The 24,491-nt window shown below is 35.3% G+C and overlaps 3 protein-coding genes across 3 annotated transcripts; 2 read left to right on the top strand and 1 right to left on the bottom strand.

Moving 5' to 3' along the window:
* Nucleotides 1-1,830: 1,830 nt before the first annotated feature.
* On the top strand, nt 1,831-10,619 carry LOC145597304 (putative acyl-activating enzyme 17, peroxisomal). Its single transcript, XM_081653439.1, has 14 exons — nt 1,831-2,233; nt 3,439-3,568; nt 3,656-3,906; nt 4,928-5,132; nt 6,085-6,125; nt 6,208-6,327; nt 6,549-6,622; nt 7,259-7,479; nt 8,150-8,244; nt 8,476-8,692; nt 9,148-9,273; nt 9,532-9,630; nt 10,083-10,295; nt 10,381-10,619. Exons 1-14 carry the CDS (start codon nt 1,980-1,982, stop codon nt 10,489-10,491), a joined length of 2,157 nt encoding a protein of 718 aa, XP_081509565.1. The 5' UTR covers nt 1,831-1,979; the 3' UTR covers nt 10,492-10,619.
* Nucleotides 10,620-10,726: 107 nt separating this feature from the next.
* Nucleotides 10,727-18,246, bottom strand: LOC145597305 (phosphatase IMPL1, chloroplastic-like). Its single transcript, XM_081653441.1, has 10 exons — nt 17,866-18,246; nt 17,026-17,093; nt 16,153-16,286; nt 14,154-14,242; nt 13,698-13,755; nt 13,567-13,619; nt 13,120-13,218; nt 12,924-13,037; nt 11,173-11,274; nt 10,727-11,049 (listed from the first exon to the last, which is right to left on the bottom strand). Exons 1-10 carry the CDS (start codon nt 18,199-18,201, stop codon nt 10,951-10,953), a joined length of 1,152 nt encoding a protein of 383 aa, XP_081509567.1. The 5' UTR covers nt 18,202-18,246; the 3' UTR covers nt 10,727-10,950.
* Nucleotides 18,247-19,595: 1,349 nt separating this feature from the next.
* Nucleotides 19,596-23,889, top strand: LOC145597837 (protein CHAPERONE-LIKE PROTEIN OF POR1, chloroplastic-like). The gene is made up of 5 exons (XM_081654086.1): nt 19,596-19,799; nt 19,880-19,965; nt 20,576-20,958; nt 23,438-23,514; nt 23,619-23,889. Exons 1-5 carry the CDS (start codon nt 19,741-19,743, stop codon nt 23,767-23,769), a joined length of 756 nt encoding a protein of 251 aa, XP_081510212.1. The 5' UTR covers nt 19,596-19,740; the 3' UTR covers nt 23,770-23,889.
* Nucleotides 23,890-24,491: the final 602 nt, after the last annotated feature.

The raw sequence follows: 24,491 nt of genomic DNA on the forward strand, positions 1-24,491 counted from the left end.
TAGTTTTCCTGAGATGTAATGTCATTACTACAGTAAAGAAGCCTCTATCCAATTCCATGATTACCTCTAATGTAACCTCCTCCATGGGAGTATGCTATGGTGTGTGTGTTTTTTTTGTTTATTTTTTTTTTTGTGTTTGCTGCAAAATGAAGATGAGGGAGACCAGATGAACTGGCTTCTATCCTTAATTTATGCTAACACAAAGCAGTAGAAGACAAACAAATGCAAACAAACTAAGCCATACATAGCTGGTAATTAGATGAGCCTTGTATCAGTATTGGTTTAGAAGAGGAAAGCATTTACCCATTGGTATGAAACTGTTAGACCGATGACTAATAAAGTTCACCATCCTAAAACCACTGGGTAAAAGCCAGAGCTGCAGCCAGCATAAAAGAAACAGCTGTAAAAGCAAAAATTGTGTGAAAGGCCTTAGCAAAAATCAAATAAAGTAATCATGACACCCCAAACTAAATATATAAAATCTAATGTAGTTCACAAAAAGGAAAAATGAACAATCTGTTTTTTTCAAAAAATAGAAAGGTATTTTTTTTACATACCTTAATCCCACCTCCCAACACTTGAACAACAGCTGCAACCACAAATTTAAATGATTTAATTTTGATTTTCAAAAAATAGAAAGGTATTTTTTTAACATACCTTAATCCCACCTCCCAACACTTGAACAATAGCTGCAACCACAAATTTAAATGATTTAATTTTGATTTGAAAAGCCAAACAGCAAATTAATCCTCTCACAACTAAAATATTAACCGCACTTCCCAACACTTGAGCAAACCAAACAATAGCCTAATCTCTTTTAAACCCTCTCACACATCATGCAAAGCAATAGATCAATGGATAACCAAGAAGCTCACCATTAAAAGGATCAAACAATGAAGTCCTCCCAAATCCATTTTCACAATAGATGAACTGCTGCAAATCCCACAACAGTACATTAATCAATAGTTAAACAAAGAAATAACCATAGGCAAAAAGTAATCAGCTAAGCAAACAAATAAATTAAATCGAGGAATTAACCTTACAATTCATGCAAATCGCAAGCAAGTTCTAATTGAATCACCAATCAGCAACGGTAAGTGTCCAGAAATCAAACTAAGCTCTAATTGAGCCTTAGATTCATGCAAATCGCAAGTAAGCTCGAATGGAATCATTGATTAGCAACGACAAGTGTCCAAAAATCAAACAAAGCTCAATTGAATCAATTATCAGCAACGGTAACTGTCCAGAATCAAGCAAAGATGATGCCGACACGTTATACCCACCCCTACACGTGGCCAGTGAGTTGGCAGGTGCTTGCACATGCATTTTTTCGAGGGTAAATCAGTCACAGCACTGTAGATAAGGAAATGGTAGTACAAATATAGGGGCAAATTGGACAGCACACTGTTCATAAGGAAACCCATTTTTTTGAGTGTTGGTGCTTTTATAGGGTAAGGATAAAAAAAAGTTTGAATATTATTTATATCCAGAATTGAGCCCGAATCAAAAAGTAAATATAATATAATATTTTATACCATAAAAGATATTGAAAAAATATGATTTTTTTTTTTTTAGGGAAAAAATATATGAATTTTTTTTTAGAAAATAAATCACAATTATATAAAAAGTAAATATTTTTGGAAAGAATTTAACAAAAAAATAATATTTTGGAGGGAATAAACAGCACCAAGAAATGACACGTGTTATTGTTTGTGTCTGTTTTAGTATTATTGATTATGATTATATTTCCATTAATTGATTTAAGTACGAGAATGAGTACAACTGTACAAGAAGAATAAAATTATCAAAATTCTCTCGCCTCTCTCAAACACATCAACTCGACAACTCATAAACTCATCATCACTATCCATAAATTAAATGCGTATTAAACTTGATGATCATCACCTACCACTGTAAACACCCCGCCAAAAACACTTGTGAATTCTTATTGATCAATCACCAAATCAATTCAAGAGAAAATGTCGTACAAAACCCTTGATCTTATCACAATTTCTGACATTGAATTTCATGGCATACCCTCTAAAATTGCTCAACAAATTCACCAAAAACTTACTCAGATTATCTCTGATTTTGGAGCTTCAACCCCACAAACATGGCAGAATATCACTACTCAAATCCTGAATCCTCAACTACCCTTTTCATTTCATCAGATGTTGTATTATGGGTGCTACAAAAATTACGGTTCTGACCCTCCTGCTTGGTTGCCCCACTTGTGAGCTACCTAATCCTTCTTCTCTATTTTATTCATTTTGAAATTTAATTGGGTTTTACTCATTTTATTTGTTGAATGTTCAAAGCTCTCATTTTAGCTCATTTTAAATTCTATTTTAATTTAATTTCTGTTAGTGATGTTTGGTATGATTGATGAACTAAATTTCTGTTAGTGCTGTATTGTGATGTTTGGTATGAGTAATCAACCAATGATTATGAAATATAGACGGGGAGATGTCAACCAGTTTAGTTGGTTAGAATGTTACGCGTGTTTTTCAAGATGGGCAAAAGGGTCTTTACCCGAATCATCAATCCGAAATAAGTTGACTCGTACCTAAATTGGGTGTATAATGGAGGTTTTGTTGATTGATTACAAAAAATTTATTTCTTGGGTCTCTTTCACTTTAAAATGTGCAAGAGTAAGATTGGTGCCACTTTCTGTCTTTGAGGATATTTTTGGTTATATCAACAGAAAGCTATCTGTGATCAATAGTATTGACTATTTAGTATTGATAAGTTTAATTATGTTTCCAGGTGAATCTCCTAGTACCAATTTAATAATTCCAGTTTAGGCAGTGAGTTGAGTACTATTGATTATTGATATGTACTTTTGTAAGGACGTTTCATGTCAGTGTCTATGGTAATGCTTTTCCATTCCCACGTATTTCTTACATTAGGCTGCACTACCAAGGGAAAGGAGTTGCATTACTGTTGACATTGACACGAGACTTGTCATACACAACTAAATATTTACTCATTACCATTCACCCCTGCATAATGGGCATCAAAGATTCAACGTTAGTGATATCCTAGTAATCCTACCAAAAAGTACAGAGCATATAGCTAGGAAGCATTTCTGAAACTTTTACCTGAAACCAGCGGCCACATTTGAGTTTCAATCGATAGAAAGTAAGAGGTTACCTCGACCTTTCTATTATGCCAGGGTTGAGTTGTGATGATGATGCCTGCCTGATCAGTTACACAATTTTACTTTACTCAGAACAGTTTGGGCATATGACAAGATATTGACTGTAAACTGGTAGTGTGTACTTATTTAAGGCAATGAGATTCTGCAAGCTCCTTATTTCAGCTCTAGCAGTATATATTGCTATGTGTATTTATAAATAATTAGACAGATCTTGTAGCTCTTTGATTTTATCTGTGAAACCCAAATTAATGCTCAAGCCTTGTTGCATTTTTTTATAGGGAAAGTGTAAGACTGACAAATATTGGCCAGCTTCTGGAAAGACGAGGAAAAGAATTATTAGGTTCAAAATATGAGGATCCCATGTCGAGCTTTTCTGAGCTCCAGGAACTTTCTGTCTCTAACCCTGAGGTATGTTATCACAGAAGATTTCTGAATTTCCATGTAATTGAAGCAAACTTCTTCTTTATAATTATATCACAACCATTTATTTCTCAGGTTTACTGGAAATGTATACTGGAAGAGATGGGTATATCATTTACCAAACCGCCTCTCTGTATTTTAAATGATAACTCATCTTATCCTGGTGGCCAATGGCTTCCAGGATGCTATTTAAATCCAGCAGAAATTTGTTTGAGTTTAAATGCTAAGAGGAATTTAGATAGCATTGCTGTTTTGTGGCGTGATGAAGGAGAGGACAATATGCCTGTAAAGAAAATGACACTTCAGGAGCTGCGCAGAGAGGTGTGGTATGTTGCCTTGTTTTACGCTCTTATGTACGAAGTACTTGCTATTCTCACTAACTTAAGAAAAGTTTGGTATAATTGCGTTTGATAGTTTATGAAGATTTGGAAAAGAATATGCCCTGAGTCCTGAGGCTTGGGGTACTATCATGAATAGAATTTATATTAGTTTCATTTTTTGGGTCTATGTGCTCCTATGCAAAAAAGAAAGATAACTAATGCAAGAAAGAATGTAATACAAAGAAAAATGTATACCTAATTTTTAGTTATGTCTATAGATGTTTATTTGATGTTGATGTATTGCTGCCATCAGAATAATAAAAACACTTCTATTCTCATCTGAAACATTAAATATTCTACATTTGTTGCTAATCCTGAAATCAATTTATCATCAGGATTTGTTCAATTTGATGTACACTTGTACTGGAGGGGAGGGATTGTTGTGAGATCTATCTGCTAACATCACTGCTACTTGCTTCTGTGGATCATTACTTCCATAACAACATTAAGTAATCGAATTTTAAATTTTGATATTTTAGAAGGAATGGTAGTCCGGGATACGCGATGCATATGCTACTTTGAATTGTGATGACCTCTGTGGTGTTGGTACATTCATGACCTCTAAAAGCCTCTTGCAGTCGTTTGTTGAAGCACATTGCTTTCTGGAGCAAGTAGACATCCACAAACACTTGTATTAGATAATCTTCTAACCTAGACAATAATAAACGCTTGCAGTAAACAGTCATCTAACCCATCTTAGTGTAATGGTCTGTTTGAGCTCATAGCTTTGAAATTGGTAATGAGATGATTGGTGCACAAAGGTGGACATTCCATCATTCTTAGCTGATTGTAGTTCTCAGGAATAAAAAAAGTTTTCAGAAGATGGCTGTTAATTTTATGACATTTTCAAAAATTAAATGCTCTGGAGTAGATAGTGTCTTCTTCTATTACTTTTGTTTGTAATATTATCTAATTCTGTTCCCATTTTTTCGACATCTGAAAGTTTTTTTTACTCCTGAATCTGCAGGTTGGTTGCACATGCACTTGATGCATTGGGTCTTCCTCGAGGATCAGCAATAGCTATAGATATGCCAATGAATGTTGATTCTGTGATTATCTATCTCGCCATTGTTCTTACAGGCAATATTGTTGTCTCCATTGCTGATAGTTTTGCACCAAGTGAAATAGCAACAAGGCTAAGAATAGCAAAAGCAAAAGCCATATTTACACAGGTATTTCTGCCCCCCAGTTCTGAAGGGCATGAAAATCTCAAACTCCTACCTCGTACTGCTTGATTCTTCTAGACTATTGTATATATTATGTCATTGAAGCCTTCCTTCAAAGGAAATTTGCTTTTAAAAGATCATAATGGATTAGATTTTATCATCCTATTAAATGAGCACCTAATTACTATCACTCTTATGTCCTAACCTGAAAGAAGAACAAAAAAGACAAAGCGAAGAGATTGGCAGTGAATTTCTTTGCACTGGGCACCCACACCATGTAAAAATTGAAGTGAAAGACAAGAAGAGATAGAGTGATGCCGGTGTTCATTTAAAAGGAAAAGGAATTTGAAATTTTGGAAAAAGAAAAGGAAGTAGAACAGAGATATTTAATTTGATATCCCCTTCATTGTATATTGAAGTTCTGTTGGTTGGAATTAATGTTAAAAATCTATCACAGTATATTTTCTCTTGATTTCAGCTAATCTATCATAGTTGACTTATTCTTTCACAAATTTATGAAGCTTTGATTGTAATTGTCTTATGACTTACTGTAAAATGATTAATTAGGATTTTGGGAAGTGGAAATACTAATTGATTTACTCTGTTTATTATTTTGTTAAAAATGAGATATCATGACAAATAATATCATTCAAGCAACGTGTTAAGACACTAAAGCTGCTAGTTTCAGAACTATCATATTCTTGCCCTATGCTGTGCCTCATATTTTGATTGTTGAGATAATCATACACCCGTCTTCTGTTTGTTTGGTACTTAATATGTACCCATGATGAAGATCTTTCTGTATACTACTTGACATTACTACTTAGATAGATATGATATGACCTGTTATTAACTTAATAATTCAATTTCAGAATTCATCTAAAAAAATCGTTGGTTTTTTTTTGGCCTGTTATTTTGATAATGGCTATCACTGAGTTTTCTCCTCAAAATTTTTCAGGATATCATTGTCCGTGGTGGTAAAAGCATACCCCTCTATAGGTGTGATTTCCAATAGGTTTTGGAAAGTAATTTCTCTTTATAATTTTACTTTGTTTTGTCATCACATAATTTATTTCTGCAGGAGAGTTATTGATGCTCAATCACCGATGGCAATAGTTATTCCTACAAGAGGATCCCATTTTAGCATAAGCTTACGCAGTGGTGACATGTCTTGGCATTTCTTCCGAGAAGGTGTAAAGAAGTATGTTCCTTGAACTTCCTCATCTTTATATGTTCTCCTCCCAACATCTGTCCTTCCTTTCCTACTGTTGCAGTGGCAAGTGGGAGTACTATTTGTGTGTGTGTGTTTTGGGGGGAGGGGGGTGTTCGAGCTATTGTTGTAACCCTCAATATTTTCAACTAAACATGTTCCCTTAAGAGCCTGATATATGAGCTTCATAGAACCGAAACACTGATATGCAGGGCTGAGAAGTATAAAGCTGTAGAGCAACCCGTTGAAGCATTCACAAACATTCTTTTCTCATCTGGAACGACAGGTACTCAATAGGAAATGACTTCTGTGTTTTATTGGTGAGCAAGCTTGTTTTCTGCAATCTGCATCTATGCATCTGTTCAAGTTTGATGTTACAAGATTGTGGATTTCTTGCTATAAATTCAACTATTCAGCCTGAACTAGTGCTTGAAGTTTTTCTACAATAAGAAAGTTTGACTTTGTTACAGAAAGAAAATTTCTATTAGCAAAGTTTCCTCAGGAGTCAGGATTAAAGTTCTTAGCCTCTATGGCTTGTGTGGAATATCAGTGAAATTTATTATTCTTTATTTTGAAGTTCAGGACTTATGCCCTGTTATGAAATCTGAACTATACAAAGCCAATTTTTTTCAAGTCTATCTGAGCTCAATTATGTTTGAAGAAATGGATGATTGATTGGAATGGTTAACTAGTTGCTCAAAATTTATGAATTGATTCAAGTGAAAGATCAACAAATAGCAAACCTTTCTCATTGAGCTTTGCCAACATTGTTGAGCTTACTAGTTTCTCAAATATTGCTTATTGTCACTTTCCTTACTGTCTTGCTCATTATCCTTGGAAAGCATGTTGAAATGGTTGATCAACAAGAAAGACAAGAATGTGTGTACCTATATATAATTCACTGGGTTCCTTTCTCTTGCAGGTGAACCAAAGGCTATACCTTGGACCCTTGCAACTCCTCTCAAGGCAGCTGCAGACGCTTGGTGTCATATGGATATTCGTAAAGGTGATGTCGTTGCTTGGCCTACTAATCTTGGTTGGATGATGGGTCCTTGGCTAGTTTATGCATCTCTGCTAAATAATGCTTCCATTGCTTTGTACAACGGATCTCCTCTCAGTTCTGGATTTTCAAAGTTTGTACAGGTAAAAGCTTGGTGTTGATAATCTTGATATATAAGTCTGCATGTTCTGTATGCCTATGATGTTGGTTCCTCTTTTGCATCAGCTTTTCATTTCAATTTCTAACTAAATTAAATAAAAATTGACAGGATCCAAATTAAAAATAATTAGTTTCTATCACTACTGCAGCTATCATATTGCTTTGGATTCGTTTATGTTTCATTTGGTCCATGTTTACTGATGATACAAATATGTAACTAGTGATGTACACGATTTCGGAAAATATTACGATCCTCTAAATTATGATATATACACAATTACTAATTGGTATATGGATTATGTACTCCCTCTTTTCCATATTTATCTTAATATCTATTTTAGGGTGTCCTAGAATATATTCTTATTTCTTCCATCTATTCAATTGTTTCCCCAAGTTTCAGTAACATTTGCTCTCCATTTCCCTTTTGCTCTGCACTATAATATTTTTTGTAATTTTACATTTAATAACTTATCTTAATCTCCCTGTCACTTGCAAATGAAAGGATAGAAATGGGCCAAAGGTAGTCACTGAAGGAGCTTCCATGACCCAAGGGTTGTTTTATTTTGTCAAATTTCCTTTCTCAAACTTTTACATTCACATTGAAGTGTGTTCTTCCTAGTTGCTAGTAGACTTAAGAATATAGTTTCTCCACAGGATGCTAATGTAACAATGCTTGGAGTTGTTCCAAGTATCGTCCGGGCTTGGAGAAGTACAAATTGTACTGCTGGATATGATTGGTCAGCCATCCGGTAAGTTACCTACTGTATGATGTTAGTTTCTGTAACTATGTTTCTAAAATCATTTGTACTTTTCAATTGATTTCTGTGCACTTTCATATCCTTTTTTCCAAAGTTTGATACATATACTATTTCTTACTGTGGATGTTTATACCATGTTTTACCAAAATAAGTATAATGTATAGTCAGCCTAAGGTCTGATTCTTAGTTGATAATCTGTTTTGACTTTTTTGTTCCTTCTAGATGCTTTGGCTCTACTGGGGAGGCTTCAAGTGTAGATGAATATTTGTGGCTTATGGGAAGAGCATGTTATAAGCCTGTGATAGAGTATTGTGGTGGTACAGAGATTGGGGGTGGGTTTATAACTGGATCGTTATTGCAGCCTCAAGTATTAGCTGCTTTTAGCACACCAGCTATGGGCTGCAGCCTCTTTTTGCTTGACAAAAATGGAACTCCCATTGTAAGCTCAGTTAACTTTGCATCTCTACAGCACTATTTCTCCCCACCCCCCCCCCCCCCCCTCTCTCATCTTTTATTCATTTCAAGACCTTGCAATTTGTTGTATGTTGATGTATATAAAATATAAATATACTTATTTTTCCAATAAAAATTAAAAAAAACACTTCGTCATAAATGAATGCTCGTGATTTTCTATGTATGTCCAAGCAAATATTTAGAAAGTGCCAGGGACTGCCAGCAATAGATGGATTGCATTATATATTGTTTTTTGACATAGTATTGGTTGGTTTTGATCTGTTTACCATACTGATATCTCACATTCATTCTGGCTTCATTAATCCTGTGATATATTAGTATTCACTTGCTGCATTACCGAGTTCATGAAATAGCATGGGAAATTTTTGCCTGAGTGGGACTTTATATGAATAAGTTTTCCTTTTCAATTTTTATCTGCAGCCACAAAACACACCAGGCTTTGGAGAATTGGCTCTTGGTCCTTTAATGTTTGGAGCTTCACATACACTCCTTAACGGTGACCATTACAAAGTCTACTTCAAAGGAATGCCAACATGGAAAGGAAAGGTAGAATCATCTCTTTGATAACTTCAAATTTGGCTGGCACCCTTATTACTCCCACTAATTTCATTCCCTTAACTGTTTGAAACACAAAATCTATTCTTTAGCTCTATGGTTAAATGAAAATCAAAATGGTCTCCACCAAGTCAAAATCCAAGAGATAAAAGGAAGATATTCTTCACATTTCCTTAATTAAGATTTGGACTCTTATCTTCCAATCTTTCATTGCATATTTTGACATTGTGTTTTTTTTTTCTCACTCAGTTTTTGCGGAGACATGGAGATGTATTTGAGCGTACTTCTACTGGGTATTATCGAGCTCATGGACGTGCTGATGATACTATGAACCTAGGTGGTATCAAGGTTTGGATACTTTTACCCTTGAGATTTCTGAAATTTCTTTAGTTAGCAAAATTTTCTTACTGGTAAATAAATTGGAATGTGCATGCTTAGTTGGAAGATATTGTTGGGAGGTTTAAGAAAATACTGTCTTAGGTGCCATATTCATTATGCTGGGACTGGGAGTTGGAACAACATTCTTGATTTTTGCTTTTACATAAATCTGTGGATTGAACATTGATGGATGTTGCAAAAGAAGATGGAGGTAGATCCTACAATTTACATGACAGCTTTGGTCAGCTGCATCAAAATTTATGAATTATCATGACCTTGACCTGAAGGGAGTTAAATTCATAACATTAAATTTGCCCCAGCATGCTTATGATTATACGCTGCGATGAACACGTGGAAATGAATTATCTAACTTGTAAATTCTTACCATGAGAAATTCCTTAGCTCATCTAATGTTACATCAGGTAAGTTCCATCGAGATCGAGCGTATCTGCAATGGGGTCGATAGCAGCATCCTTGAGACAGCTGCTGTCGGTGTCCCACCTCAGGAAGGAGGACCTGAGCAGCTGGTAATTGCTGTTGTTTTCAAAGATGCTAGTAAATCCACACCCGACTTGAACCAGCTGAAGATATCTTTCAATTCCGCACTCCAGAAACAGCTGAATCCTTTGTTTAGGGTGAACCTTCTTCCTGACCTCTTGGCTTTTTCCCTCTTATGGCTACATAATTTCGTTTTTCCGTGACAATTTTCGAAATTTGCAGGTCTCTCAGGTTGTTTCTCTACCCTCTCTTCCTAGGACAGCAACCAACAAGGTAATGAGAAGGGTACTACGGCAGCAATTCACACAGCCTGCCACAGCTTCCAAGTTGTGATTTGTGAATTACAATATGTACATTTATAGTTCATACACAAAAATTATATGGATTTGTACTGTAAAACACTACCAAGACAGTGTAAAGATTTATTTGCCACTCAATGCAGGAATAATCTGTTCACTTTTATCAGAGTTGTACATGAACCGCAATTTCCTAAGAGTACAGTTTGGGATCTCCAAATAAATTGTTCCAACTCTTATTGACCAAGAATGATTAAAAAAAAAAAGGAAAATTAGCAAGCCTGAACTTTAAAGTGCTGTTTTACAAAACGGAAAACTCAATATAATTTCTCGGATCGGTATGTGTCCAATATCTTAGTTTAAGAACGATATCAGCTTAAAATATCGAAACACAAGGATTGGCAAACCTATAACCTAGTACAACAGAACAAAAGGTACATCAAATTTTTGTATGCTTTCATGAGAAGGGAAAACCAAAATACAAGTATGCAGATGATCAAAGATCTGTGCTGTAATTCTCAGGCTTAAACCACCAAGAGAAGTCAATGCCTTTCTCCTTTAGAGTCTCTGTTGCTGGGCCGATCCTCTCCAAAAGCTGCACTTGCACAAAAATCCAACTAATCAATACGTGCACCTCAACTAAGGGTATACACTGTCTCAGAAAAATAGAAATCTATTTAATACTTGAGGCATACTTCTGTTATGCTTAATAACCAACCTTTGAATGTAGCAAGCCATTGGAAACAATAACAGATCTATCATAAACGCAAAATTTCCCCCCGTCCATGCGTGTAACAGCACCACCAGCTTCCTCAACAATCTGCATAGAAAGATAACTGTAAGATGAAATAGACTTCTCCATTCAAGAAAATCCCAACTTTGTTTATAAGCATACTTGCTTTCTTCACAAGAATAGACATGCCATGAAAAATCAAGTCAGAAACAAGGCATAAACAAGATGTCTAAGCAATCTAATTTAAGGCAATTCAAAATACATGTAACTGGAGGACACGATAACACAATAATATCATTCTATAGGATTACAAAAACAACTTGACGCCACATTCACCGTGATTTGACTTAAAATATAGACATAATTGCACAAATGCATGAATACACATGCAAGGGTTTGAGCAGACAGATCAATCTCCAAATTGTATACTATATAGTTTTGGCAAATTCCTTTTAAACTGTTTTTCTTTTACTAAAGTCATTTTATTACTTACCAGTTACCTTGACAATCATCTACCCTATCAACCGATCTCCTCTCCTTATCCACACTCAAGCTAGGGATTTTGTTAGAATTTCAAGTATTAATGCAAACTTGATAATAAAAAGAATACAACTACAATGAAGTTTTTTGAGCTTCAGGAACCTGATCTTACAGAGGAAACAGGGAAAATCATCATATGAGAAGGCAAATAAAACAAGCCAGAATAACCCAGCTTCACATCCATTTGGTACAGGAAGATAAAAATTACTAACTGGGAAACTGCAGCTCCCCAATACATCACGTATGAAATGATTATTGAAGACCCTGCTTAAGAGGGGTCGGGGTGGGGTGGGGTTAGAGGTCCATGTAGCACATTATTATTCTACTCAAAAAGAGCTCAGCCAAAAGTTCTACTAGTTACTGGAAAATGTACATGGAAAAACCTTGGAATAAACACTTGACAAGCTCGTTATCGGCAATTTAAGAGTGACTAAACATCCTAAAGTTTTGAGATACCTATTTGGACAGGAAGAATTTCAAAATAAGCATCAAATAACACTCTATAAAGCTTGTATTTTACATAATAGTAAACACGTCAGGCCCACATTTATGCTGTCATCTAACATAAGTGAGAAAGCAATTAGATCTGTAATGCTAAGGTAAATTTAATGGCCAGAAGAATGGAATATTAAAAACCAGTTTGAACATCATACAGAACTTAATTTGAATATATGAGTCAATATACCCACTAGTAACTATGAAGTGGGATAAGATAGTCATAGTATCGGCAAAGCACAACAGTGCCTGAACTAGGATTAATAACAAGATCTTTATTAAGCTGCTTTCACCATTCCTCTGAACAAGATCATGGAAATCGATCTTGTTTTGAAAAGATGTCAATTTGAAAACATATGGATATAGTTTTGCTAATTTATTCCTGCTTGGTAAGCTTACAGTGCATCTGCAATCTAAATCTTTTCCATTTTTTAAAACTTTTGGATAACTGAGTTCCTTTATCATGGCACCATCAGGCAGTTTAAGTCTTAAGCATCATCAATGATTAAAAAAGAAAGGATCTCGAAAAATTCAGGCATCATAGTTCATACCAAGATAAGGTTTAATATCTTTTTAATCATAATACAAAAAAAAAAAAAAAAAAAAAAAAAAGGAATCATAGTCCCACCAATACATTATTGTTATCTTAGATGCAAGCTTCTGAGCAAATGAAAGATGATAAAGAAGTAGAGCTGTATTACCAAAACACCAGCAGCCATATCCCATGGCTTTAAGCGGTACTCCCAATATGCATCAGCAATTCCTATAGCTACATGGCACATGTCCACTGCTGCAGCACCAAGCCTCCTCACACCCTACCCATTAAAGAGGAAACCTTAGTCATAGTTCATAGCAAAGAGGATAGTCCGTCATCACAATAACAAACAAGTCACATACCCGACTAACATCTGTAAATTCCTTGAATAAATTAATGTTTGTAGTCCATGCATCATCATGTTCATAGCCAAATCCAGTTACAAGAAGAGATCGCTCCACCTACACAAATGCAAACGTTGCAAACTCATTTCAGAGTTTTAAAGGAGATTTATAAGACTTGAAGATGCCGAAAGAATCTCAACTATAGTCTCAATTAATAGGCATAAAGAGATGAATGCATCTAGACAGATGATACAGAGTTGTGAACTATTCTGCATACAGCTTCAATACTTAAGCCTAGGACTACAGCAGGAAAAAGGACATTAACACTTCAGCCTTTTGCATCTAATCCCTAAACAAGTTAATTCAGCTAAATGATTTATGTACTTTAATGACTTTCCAAATTATACACTCCAGTTGACGAGTATATCTATACTAACAGAAATCCAACTATGAATCACCACCTACCAGATCGGTTGCACTAACTTGAATTTGTTGGCCATTGCAAAATGCTCCCCCACCTAACAGATAAATTATAGATGTGGTAATTATGTAAAAAGAAGGGAGCTGTAAGAAATCCATTCAGTAAGACTTCTGACCAGCAGTAGCTGTAAATGTGCGAGTATTCCAACAAAAAGCTCCACCAACAAATTCAACCTGCAAAATAGAAACAAATACTTATTAAATGCCAAAGAAAACATTAGACTATTCTTTCTAACCAGGTCAATTTCTACCATACAGGTTGATGAATGACACTTTCTTTTCTATTTTGAAATTCAAGATAAAAAGCTGATAAAAGAGAAGGAGCCAGAGATCCAGAGTTAAGAACCCTAAATCCAATGAAAATTTTACGTTGATTGCTTATCTTATTCTTAAAAAGAGTACCTAATCATCAGGCAATCCCCATCTCCAATAACAAAATCTGATATGAAACACTTGCAATCTACGGTTTTAATTAAAATCCCCCTTCCCACCAAAAACACTTCCATAACTATATGCATAAGCCAATCAAAATCTAATTATTTAAAAGCAATATTAAAAAATAATTTACTAACCACAGCAGCAGCTGCTGGTTTCCCTCGGAACAAAACACCCACAGAAACTGCAAAGCTAGGATAACCATGAGCAAAATTTGTGGTTCCATCTGCAGATGAGATTGAATTTACATGAGTAACAAAATAATAGGGGGAGCTGTGGACACTGCTTAAATTCAGAAACGCCAACTATAAAGTAGACTAAAAACTGCATGTTTCATCAAGACTCAGAGGCAGACACACAGACAAATAACCCTTTACACGATCAAACAAGTGAATAGAAAACAAGGCAGATACACATGTAAGAGGCAAGCCTAGCATGACTCATGAGTTGCATTGGACCAAATAATTATCCAAGGTACCATTACACTAAAGGTGTTTTAAAATTTCCCATGTGTCTGTGGAGAACAATTGTCCCACATCAGAAGAATGATAGGAAGATGACTACATAAAAAGATTTGTGGGCTATCCCTCCTATTGCCATGAGGGTGGAACCTTACAGAGTCGACCCTTACCCACTAGGGTGTGCAACTTCACAGGGCCCAGAGCCCAAATTTTGCTCAACGAATTCAACCTCAACTAGCACAAAATAAAAAACAACCCAAGATTCTGCATGCAAAGGAAACAACCTCCTTGGGCTCCTCTAGAAATAGCTTCCACGTCACAGTGTAAAAATATATGTGTACAAGACTCATTGGCAGCTCAACAAAACATACAAATATCTAATTAAAGTCTGCCTTCACTTTTGAGGCACATCATTAGTCATTATCCTAACCAGCGCCAAAATCCACACAAAAGAGGAACCCTCACCTTCCAAATAGAGTTTGCTACAGAAAAAGCAGGAAACTATCTACAAGTTATAGACCATGTCACCCATCCACACCCTAGAATCCGTCACTACTGCCAATTGAAACATCCACAAAGGAAGAAAGCTCCTTAAATTTCGTTATCACATAATGGCCTTTGGATATGTAAATCCCAAGCATTTTCACAATAACAAGTGACAGGCACCAAAGTTCTCGAAACAGCCACCCAATTTGCTCATCCCAATCCCTCTTCTCAACACTCTTATCTAGAACATGGTACTAAGGATACATCTTACACCTTGGCTAGTTACAAGAGTGTTAAACAAAATCTAAGTAACATGCTACATTCCTGTACGGGCTGTACCATTCCAAGTACATTAACAGAAAAGCTGAAGCAAATAGGAAACTGAAAGGAAAAACAAAAAGAAACTAAATAAGGCTTAATGAAAACATCTGACTCCGTATTTTAACAAAAACCTTTAAATCCTAATAGCCATCAAATAATCACAACTCTAATATTGGTCTATCAAAAGCAACTTATATGAACCTCAACCAATGTGTTGCATCTTCAGCCACCAAAATCAAGGGAAATTGCCTCAACAGGCCATCTACAATTTTTAATGCAAACTTGACACCTTATAACAGATTACATGAACTTTCAATAATCATACTTCTACTAGAAACATGTGAGGTTTTTTTTTTCTTTTTTTTTTTTTCCCTCCTTTTGTACATGGATACACCCTATTGGTGTGTGTTTTATGATATTTTAATATTACTTGTACAATAACTGGAATAATAAAAGGTACAATAGTGACTAGATGCCTGTAATGTCGTTAAAGAACTTATGAGACAAAGATGGTTTGTCAGATAATAACCTTTTAACATTTAAAAAATAAATAAATAAATAAAAACCCATTGAACAAAAACAAAAAAGTAAAGTTGAAGTGTATGGCAGGGTTTAATGTAGAGAGGAGAGAATGGAAAATTAAAGGAGGGAAGGAATAATATGATAGAAATTCTTTTGGCATCTAGAATAGCAAGCATAAACAGACTACTTTGACAAGTAGCAGTAATTTGAAGTTCTGAACACCCTGGTTAAAATAAAATAACACAAGTTTCTATGTATCTAACAGGGAACTCTAAGACCAAGCGCGCAAAGGACAGCAGAGTATACAACACAGGACATGAACATAAATTGCAAAGGGAGAAAGAACCTAGAGGATCAATGCACCATAGGTAATCGGAAGAAGTATCTCCAATAATTCCTCCCTCTTCACCAAGAATTAGGTGATCATTGAAGTTTTCCTTCACAACTTCCAAAATAGCAGCCTCACTCATTTTGTCTGTTCTGTACAGAAAACCATATGATGATAAATTTCCAGTCCTTCAAATTACAAAAATAAAGTAAAATAATGGAGTGCCAAGAAGATTCAGAATTTAAATGAGCACGTATTCAAGACTACATAAACACGAAGATTGATTAAACTCCAGAAAACATCTCTCTAGGGCACGTTCTTCCAAATTAAAACTTGACGGAATTAAGCTGAACAAAATTGAATATTTGTCAAAGAAACTAGTGCACATGAAGGTGTAGAAGAAGGAGAGGTATGATTAGTCAATATATAGACAGACGCCATTTAATCAAGCAAATCATGCACAAAGACTTTCACGGACAGGACAAGATACTATTAATGGGGCCAGGTAAAAAGTGGAGTGAGAAGATGATCAAATACTCCCAAACAAACAGGGAAAATTAATTCAAAATATAAAATAATCTACTTGTATTTTACAAGTGAAAGCCAATCTTCTCTTGGTTCCAAGAAATTTCTACGTCAGTTAATGACTATATTTCCCTTTAGTCTATAGTCTATACCCAGTCTACATAGCATTCAAGCAAGCTCCTCCTGAATACCAGCAGCACATAGCATGCATACATTGGCGACAAGTTTCTGGTATCAAACCCTAAATCTGTAAGGTCTCCATTAGTTGACAGATTTTTACAAAGTTAGTTACACATGAAAAGAATGGATGATGAATACAGTGAGTAGCAAATACAGATCATCAAAGAAGAATTAGGGATACATTACTCAGTCACCAGGTCAGTAAGTCCTTTATAGGAAATTTTCCGCAGCTTGTTAACGGCTTCCATGACTACCTGAAAGATTAAAAAAAAAAACATATACCCTAATAAGTTGAGAACTAAAGGCTACCTGCTACCAAGGTCATTAGCAGCTTGAGAGCTATATACACCAAAAAAAGCTATAAAGGAAGGCTTGATAATTCAGTAATGCAGAAAAGTGTAAGCGCAACCAAGTGAAGAAACAAAATATTGGATATTTTGCTTAGTTTACACAAAACTTGAATTTGATTTCCTTGTGATAGATAAAGAGCACCATTACCAATACCAATACTCAAGGCGCGGTACAATTCCACAACACACACGAGTTCTAGCTCTCATAAGTTACAGAAGTCTCTCAAACAACCACAAACTTCAGTAAAGTGCTGATTAATTAAAATACAAGGCACTTGTACAATGGGGATTATTAGAATTAAGGTGTTTGTTTTGAGGACTTCCCCACTCAAACACATAAACCTCATCTACTCATTCTAATGCACCCTGCTTAAATTCAGCTCCTAATCAAATGCAACCTACAAGGTACTAGTATTAATCAGTAGAGAACAGTAATTCATTAAAAAAGACGACTCGAATGAAATGTGTCCTATTATTTAGTGACGGAGGGACTAACTAACAAGCACAGAAACTGCACATAGGAAAATTTCAACCTGGATATTCTGTAAGAGTAAATGAGCAAACCACAAAATGTTCAAAGCTAATAGCTCACAATTTGCAACAAACATCAACTCATCAAGCAACATAAATAAACAGAAATTCAAAAGAAGTTAAATTCTGGGTTTAGAATAAGAACCTCAGCGCCAGTTTTGGCAGCTTTTTCAACAACCCCAAGAAGTTGATTAGCAGGAATTGGACCAATTGATTGAGCACCCACTTTAGGGTATTGGGTCCCAGACAAAACAGCACTGGTATTAAGTGATACTCTTGATGAACATGAAGAAGATGATTGTATTGGCTTCAATGAAATTTCCTTGCCAAAAATCCCATGTTTTAAAGATTTCGAATTTCTCAGGAAAAAACCAGACAATGCAAAAGAATGATGGGTTTTGTGATTGAAAGTTCGAATTGAAGAAGGTAGTTGATAAAATTTTAAGGGGGTTGCAGAAGATGAGATTAAGCACTTCCCCATCTTTTTGGATGATGAAGTCACGCAAGAATGCCTGGGTTTTGTATATCAATGTAACATCTCTTTGTTGGCCATTCATTTTGAAAGTAGTAATACTGTATTATCATTATGATCATTGATCAATACTTGAGTCAAGCTTAAAATCGAAACCAAAATTTACCAATTTTCACTAATTATTAGGTAGTCAAAGACTCAAAGTTTTCTTTTTCACTGTTTGGTTACTATATATTCACCATTTGTGTTGTTTAATTTTTTACCTTTAGTAGTTCACATTTGAATTAGGGGCGGATCTAGAGTGGGTTCAACCATTCTTTGAAAAAAAAAAAAAGTTCAATTTAATATTAATTTGAGTACCCAACTTGATAATTTGCTATCTTAATAGTTTGATTCATGGTCTTATAGATGACATTTTTTTGAGTTACTAGTTATCGATTATCAAATCCAATAACGATAATTGTTCATCTCCTCAACCCCATTTCATCTTGCTTTCCACAAAAAAAGCCTAAAAAGGTTATAATTTGAAACAGATGTAGCTTTGAAATGTGACATAGATTACTATTGTGAAAATATCTGCTACAACTGTTTACCAAGTAATACAATGATCCTCTCAAAAAAGAGAAAAATAAGAGGGTTTTTTGAATTAATTCTAAAAATAAAATTCAATTTGCACTTTTAAGTGGTAGAAATGAAGGGTGTTGTACCACATGACTTGTACAGTAAGTGATTTTTTTTTTTTCGTGATGGCTCTCAGATTGAAAATTGAAAGACTAATCTAGTACCCGCCCCACAACCGCTACTTTGTAAGTCCAAGAGATTACGAGAAAATACAAGTTTATATACTCCACAATTTATAACGGATGTAGCTATGAAATGTGATGTAGCTTACCATTGTGGTACAATTGTTGTACCAACTACCAAGTGCTACAACGGTCTTCTCACAAAAAGGAAAAATAAGGTCTTTTGGAATTTATATTTGAAAATTAAAATTGTTTTGCACTTTCAAGTGGTAGAAACTACAAACTGTCAGTGTTGTACCAAATAACTTGCACAACAGTTGTAGAAATGTAGACGAATATTTTTTTAGAATGTATGATGAAGGACCCTACTGAGCGAGCACCTCTCACAAGTTTAATCAGTCCAGCTCCGCAGATCATCGCTTGAGTGTAGAGGGGGAGTTAAGGGAACCCCCTACTTCCAAGCATTTTGTAGTTGGCGAGGCTCAAAGTTATAAGGTGAGTTTCCCACCAACTCCACCAAGCAAAACCATTCATTTGGTGACAATTCCACTAACCCGTTACATAACCGCTACAGTGTACTCCGTATTCCATAAGTCCAAGAGATTACAAGAAAATACTACTCGTAGTACAAGTTTATATATATACTCAAAGATTACACAATCCATTTTCTTTTTTTCTCTCTTCTCCAACCCAACCAACCAAAACGCTTTCTCTCTCATCAGCTATCAGCTCTGAGCAGCCTCTTCCATGGTGTTTTTCTGACCCACCTTCATCTTCTCAGCAACTTCCATTTTTCAATTCAAACATGGTTGCTGCTTTGCTTGCTAACCCTAATTTGTCCACTCCTTTCCTCGGCCACAGACTGTAATTCTCTTATCCTTTACGATTTTCAATTCTTTGCCTTAATATTATTACTGACGTTTTTTGTGTGATTTTTTGTGCAGTTCTTTGCACCAGAATACAAGGAATTTAGCGACGCATGGAATGAATTTAAGGTTGCCTAAATGTGCCGTTGATACGCCTTATGGAGGTACTAATTCTACATTGAAATTTGAATTTTATTAATTTTTGGTGAATTTTGTTGATTTTCTTTATTGGGGTATGATTATTGATTTGAAGCGTAATTGAGTGTGAAAGGAATTGTGGGTTACTTGTGGAATTGATAATGCTTCAAGGGAAAGAAAACTATAAGAGTTGGAGATTGAATTCGATAATTGTTTTTAGTGAGAACAGATTGTTTGTTGATATGCTTTTGTGAAATCTTGATTTTTTTGGGTTTTGGGTTTTGGGTGTGTCATGTGTGGTATTAGTTGGTTTGATACTCCAAGTTTTGGGTTTTGAAATTAGTGGTTTTAACCTAGTATCATGAGATGGAAGTTCATGCCTGTATTTAGAACAAGCCGAAAGATGAAATAGAAGAGTTGAGTTTATGGTAGCCATTTTATCTTAGGAAGAGTGAATACATTATTTGATATCAAATGATGCCATAAAATAGACATATATGTTACTCTAGTTTTGGTGAGTTGATGGTTGTGTCGTATGGAATTAGGCGTTTGTGGAAAAGGCGTGTTTCGTTGTGTACTTTGTATCATAGCATGTGTTGCAGTGACTGTTAATGTAATTTCTTTTATTAATTATAGGAAATACCCCAAAGTTTCCAAGGCTGAATGTCTGGGATCCTTACAAGCGCCTTGGCATAAGTCCATATGCTGCTGAGGATGAAATCTGGAGCTCTCGCAATTTTCTTACACAGCAATATGCTGGAGATGAGAGAAGTGTGGAGTCTATAGAGGCTGCCTTTGAGAAGCTTCTTATGAGAAGCTTTTGGGAGAGAAAGAAAACAAAGATCAACTTGAAGACAAGGTTGAAGAAGAAAGTTGAGGAGTCTCCTCCTTGGGTGAAGAGTTTGCTCAATTTTGTTGAGCTTCCCCCAACTGTCATTATTCTTAGAAGATTGTTTTTATTTGCATTCATGGCTGGCTGGAGTATAATGAATTCTGCTGAAGGTGGACCAGCTTTTCAGGTATGTCATGCATCTGTTTCTATTATTTTTGTGACTTCTTTTCTTTATTGTACCCTGGGACCTTGTTTGATCTGGAATTTCATTGGTCTGGAAGAGTCAGATTGTAGGAAATTGGTTTGTTCTGGGTGGGATAGCAATGAGAAGGATTTTTGGTGGAATGTCTATCCGGCAATCAAAATCTGTTCTAGTTGTAGGAATTAACCGGCTTATGAAATTGATATAATCTCATCAATCTAATTTGATAATATTTTATATGGGGCTTTGGTTCAAGACTTTAAGTTATGTGGATGAGGCCTTTGTGAAAGCTCTGATGTCAGTATGTGATTGTCATGCTATTTGGTATAGATAAACTTCTTTTAAGGAGTAGCGGCCCTTTTGTTCCTTTTCTTTCCGGTTCTGTTGAGGAGAGGGTTCATTGCATACTCAATGGTAGGTGAAATGGAAGATTGAAGAATATATATAATGGCCTGAAGATAAGGAGTCCTTTAGATGTTAGGATTAGGATGTACTTTGTACAACTCAAAAGAGAAATAGGTGCTAACTTACTGTAATGTGTAGCTCTTTGCAATAAATTAATATGATTATCTCATAGCAGACAACATTTCATCAAGTGATGTATTTCATCCATTGATTTTGCACAAGGATTAGAAAAAGAGGGATCTAAAAACCAGAAGATGCTGAACCCTAGCTTTGATGTTTTGACCTAGAGTAAACAAGGATCAAGCAAAATTAATGGACTTAAAATTGAAACAACAATCAGATTAAAAGCCATCCATGTAAAATCCAAAAATTAATCGAGAAAACTGTGCTCATTCAAATCAAATTAGTTAAAATACTTGAATTCAGTCTGGTAATAACACACTCACCTAATTTACGCCCTTGTGCCCTTCAGCTCTTGTATCTCAAAGTGACACAATCAAAAAAATTTGTGTTAGCTCTTGATTCGTAAATTTCTTGCTACTTTGTTTGTTACAGCAACTCAGTTGATGATCTGCATTTGTTTTTTTCGTCTGAACTGCTCAATGCTCTGTTTATATTTCTAGAATGATGTACACACTTAACCAGTGATAATCTGTCTTTCAGATATGCTTTTAGACTTGTTACCATAGCCCACTATCCCCTAGAAATTTTGTAAGTTAACGGTTTTTGAAGTGAGGAGACAGTGCAATTTTTTATCAAAGCCTCAAAGGCATTGATAAAGGTATTGGGTAACTATAATGTGTAACAGTTTTGCCATTTGACGATCTTATCCTGAAACCTCTATACTTTTTCACTCTTAGCAAGTTAGCAATATCTATATATGATCCCTTTAGGCAAGGATGGAGGTTGAAGGAAATAACGAAATGGGCAATTTCCTTAGTAAACTACCATATGTATCAGAAGTTTGAGATGTTTTATCATGTCCTGGCATGACCGGTACGTAGACCTTCGGCTCTAAACCTGTTGAAATCTCTATTAATTTGGGCTGTAATGCAATTAGTAAGACTCACAAAGTATAGTGAATTAGTGATAGCTTTGTGCCTTTGTTTGTCGAAAGCGATAGTTGCAACTTGTAGAGGAGTACCATTTGTTGTCATAGATGGTTAACATGTGTAATTTCTAGATACCCCACTGGTTGGAGTGAAATTTTCTCACCAGTTTACTCTGTTACAGCCTTCTCATCTATATGGAGGACTTATTTAAAATGATCTTGAAATCGAAATTTATGCTCGTGAATCATGCGGTTCATGCCTTTTGTTTTTCCATCTCAAACTTTTTGCTATCCAATTTTTCCTAAGATTTCACAGCTCACTTAGCTAAGAGGCTTTTGACTCTCCCCTTGAGGAATACAGGATTTGGATTATTTCCACACTATTTTATCAACTCTAGTTCCTGCTAGTGAAGTTTAACGGCCTTGTTATGCTCCCTTTTTAGCCACCACTCCACCAGTGACTCAAATAATCTAAACCACTCTTCAAAATAACCTGTTTGGAGCTCTCGTATCAATTCATGAATCCTGTGTAACATATCCTCATCTTTCTTTCTTTTTTCTTTTTTTTTGTTTTAAATTTTATTTATTTATTTATTTTTTTGAATAAGCTAATAGAGTAATAGTTGTCAACATTTGGGCATTTGGCACATATTCTTAGATGTAAAGTCTTTTTAATAGCAGCAGTGTTGAACTTGATTATTGCTCAGTAGCTTAAGATTTTTAGGGAGAGGGGCTGTTTTGACCCAGGGAAGGGGAGAAAGAGGAGCTGTATCCTGTGGGAGCATCTGTTGATCATTTTTACAATGTGTAAATTTAAACTGCTAATGTCTGTATTTTAGTTCTAGAAGGATTTCTTGATGATGCCTAGTAGAAGTTTAAATTATTTTGCAGTTTCACCACATATCCATCTCTACTATTACTAGATAGTTTAGCATTATTTCTATAAATCTATAACTATGAAGAACGAAGTATTGCTTTTGTCTAAACAATTAAAACTTGATGATGCAGGTGGCTATCTCTCTCGGAGCTTGCATATACTTTCTAAATGACAAGACAAAGAGCTTAGGGAGGTCTGCTATTATTGGGTAAGTTGATCAAATTTGCAACTGCTCATGCTAGTGTGAAGCCAATTTATGTAAATTTTTAACCGCCTTTTCTTTTGGTGACCCTCTATTCTTCTTTCTGACAGATTTGGATCCCTTGTGGCTGGTTGGATTTGTGGTTCTTGTGTGGGTCCGATGGTACCAGCAGCTATATTACCACCGACTTGGTCTCTAGAACTCCTTACTTCTTTACCAGTGTTTCTTTCTTTGTTCCTTGGTTGTACCTTTCTTAAGTAAAACAAATTAGTATGTTCCTCGAATTTTCACGAGAGCTGATGTAAGGTCATGTTTCATAAATAGGTGCTATTCATTTGTTTGACAAGTTACAGGTCTATCAATCTAGAATTTGTAGCCCAATTCTGTCTTGTTTATTTAAACTTTTCATATCAGTGCAATCAAGCTGTGATTTCTTATGATGAGCATGGTGTAGGGGTAATGAGGTGAGGTGGCTGGGTGGTTGCAATCATGCAAAGGATAGTTCTGTCATATCTAAAACCCCGTCTTAATGTTTTATATTCAATTGCTTCTTATCTCCTGTAAAACTGCGATAACTCGACAAGTACAATTGTGAGTTATCAGTAGGTGGTATAAAACTGGACATTCAACCATATAGCTCTCTTAATTTTTCCTGAATTCTCATTGTAAAGAATATTATGCTAACTCAATTATCAGGTGTGCAGATATTAACCAATTGAAGTATGGTATGCCATTATTTTCAGAAATGATTTCATACTTTCAAGACTGAAATGTATGCAGGATACATCTGACAGTTGGTCTCTAATAATCTTAGAATTTGGGGATGAAGGTAATTTTTTTTGAGGAATTTGGGGATGAAGGTAATTAAAACACTTAAAACCGTCACATAAGAATACATGTTAATTGTAGTTACCAGGATCTTACCAAAAATAAGTACAAAGTTATAGACCAAAAGAGATACTCCAACTCAATGAGAGTTTGAT

The sequence above is a fragment of the Chenopodium album genome, chromosome 20 (genome assembly GCF_948465745.1).
Source record: "Chenopodium album chromosome 20, dcCheAlbu1.1, whole genome shotgun sequence".
Classification (NCBI taxonomy): Eukaryota; Viridiplantae; Streptophyta; class Magnoliopsida; order Caryophyllales; family Amaranthaceae; genus Chenopodium; species Chenopodium album.

Bases quoted from the DNA above. Each gene is read 5' to 3' on its own strand.
- LOC145597304 (XM_081653439.1), top strand. From the start codon at position 1,980: ATGTCGTACAAAACCCTTGATCTTATCACAATTTCTGACATTGAATTT. The intron at 3,907-4,927 runs GTATGTTGCCTT...CTGAATCTGCAG, and splicing joins GAGCTGCGCAGAGAGGTGTG to GTTGGTTGCACATGCACTTG. The intron at 5,133-6,084 runs GTATTTCTGCCC...AAAATTTTTCAG, and splicing joins CAAAAGCCATATTTACACAG to GATATCATTGTCCGTGGTGG.
- LOC145597305 (XM_081653441.1), bottom strand. From the start codon at position 18,201: ATGGGGAAGTGCTTAATCTCATCTTCTGCAACCCCCTTAAAATTTTAT. The intron at 13,620-13,697 runs GTCAGAAGTCTT...TTTATCTGTTAG, and splicing joins CACATTTACAGCTACTGCTG to GTGGGGGAGCATTTTGCAAT. The intron at 11,050-11,172 runs GTTGGTTATTAA...GTGCAAGTGCAG, and splicing joins ATGGCTTGCTACATTCAAAG to CTTTTGGAGAGGATCGGCCC.
- LOC145597837 (XM_081654086.1), top strand. From the start codon at position 19,741: ATGGTTGCTGCTTTGCTTGCTAACCCTAATTTGTCCACTCCTTTCCTC. The intron at 19,800-19,879 runs GTAATTCTCTTA...TTTTTTGTGCAG, and splicing joins CCTTTCCTCGGCCACAGACT to TTCTTTGCACCAGAATACAA. The intron at 23,515-23,618 runs GTAAGTTGATCA...TCTTTCTGACAG, and splicing joins GGGAGGTCTGCTATTATTGG to ATTTGGATCCCTTGTGGCTG.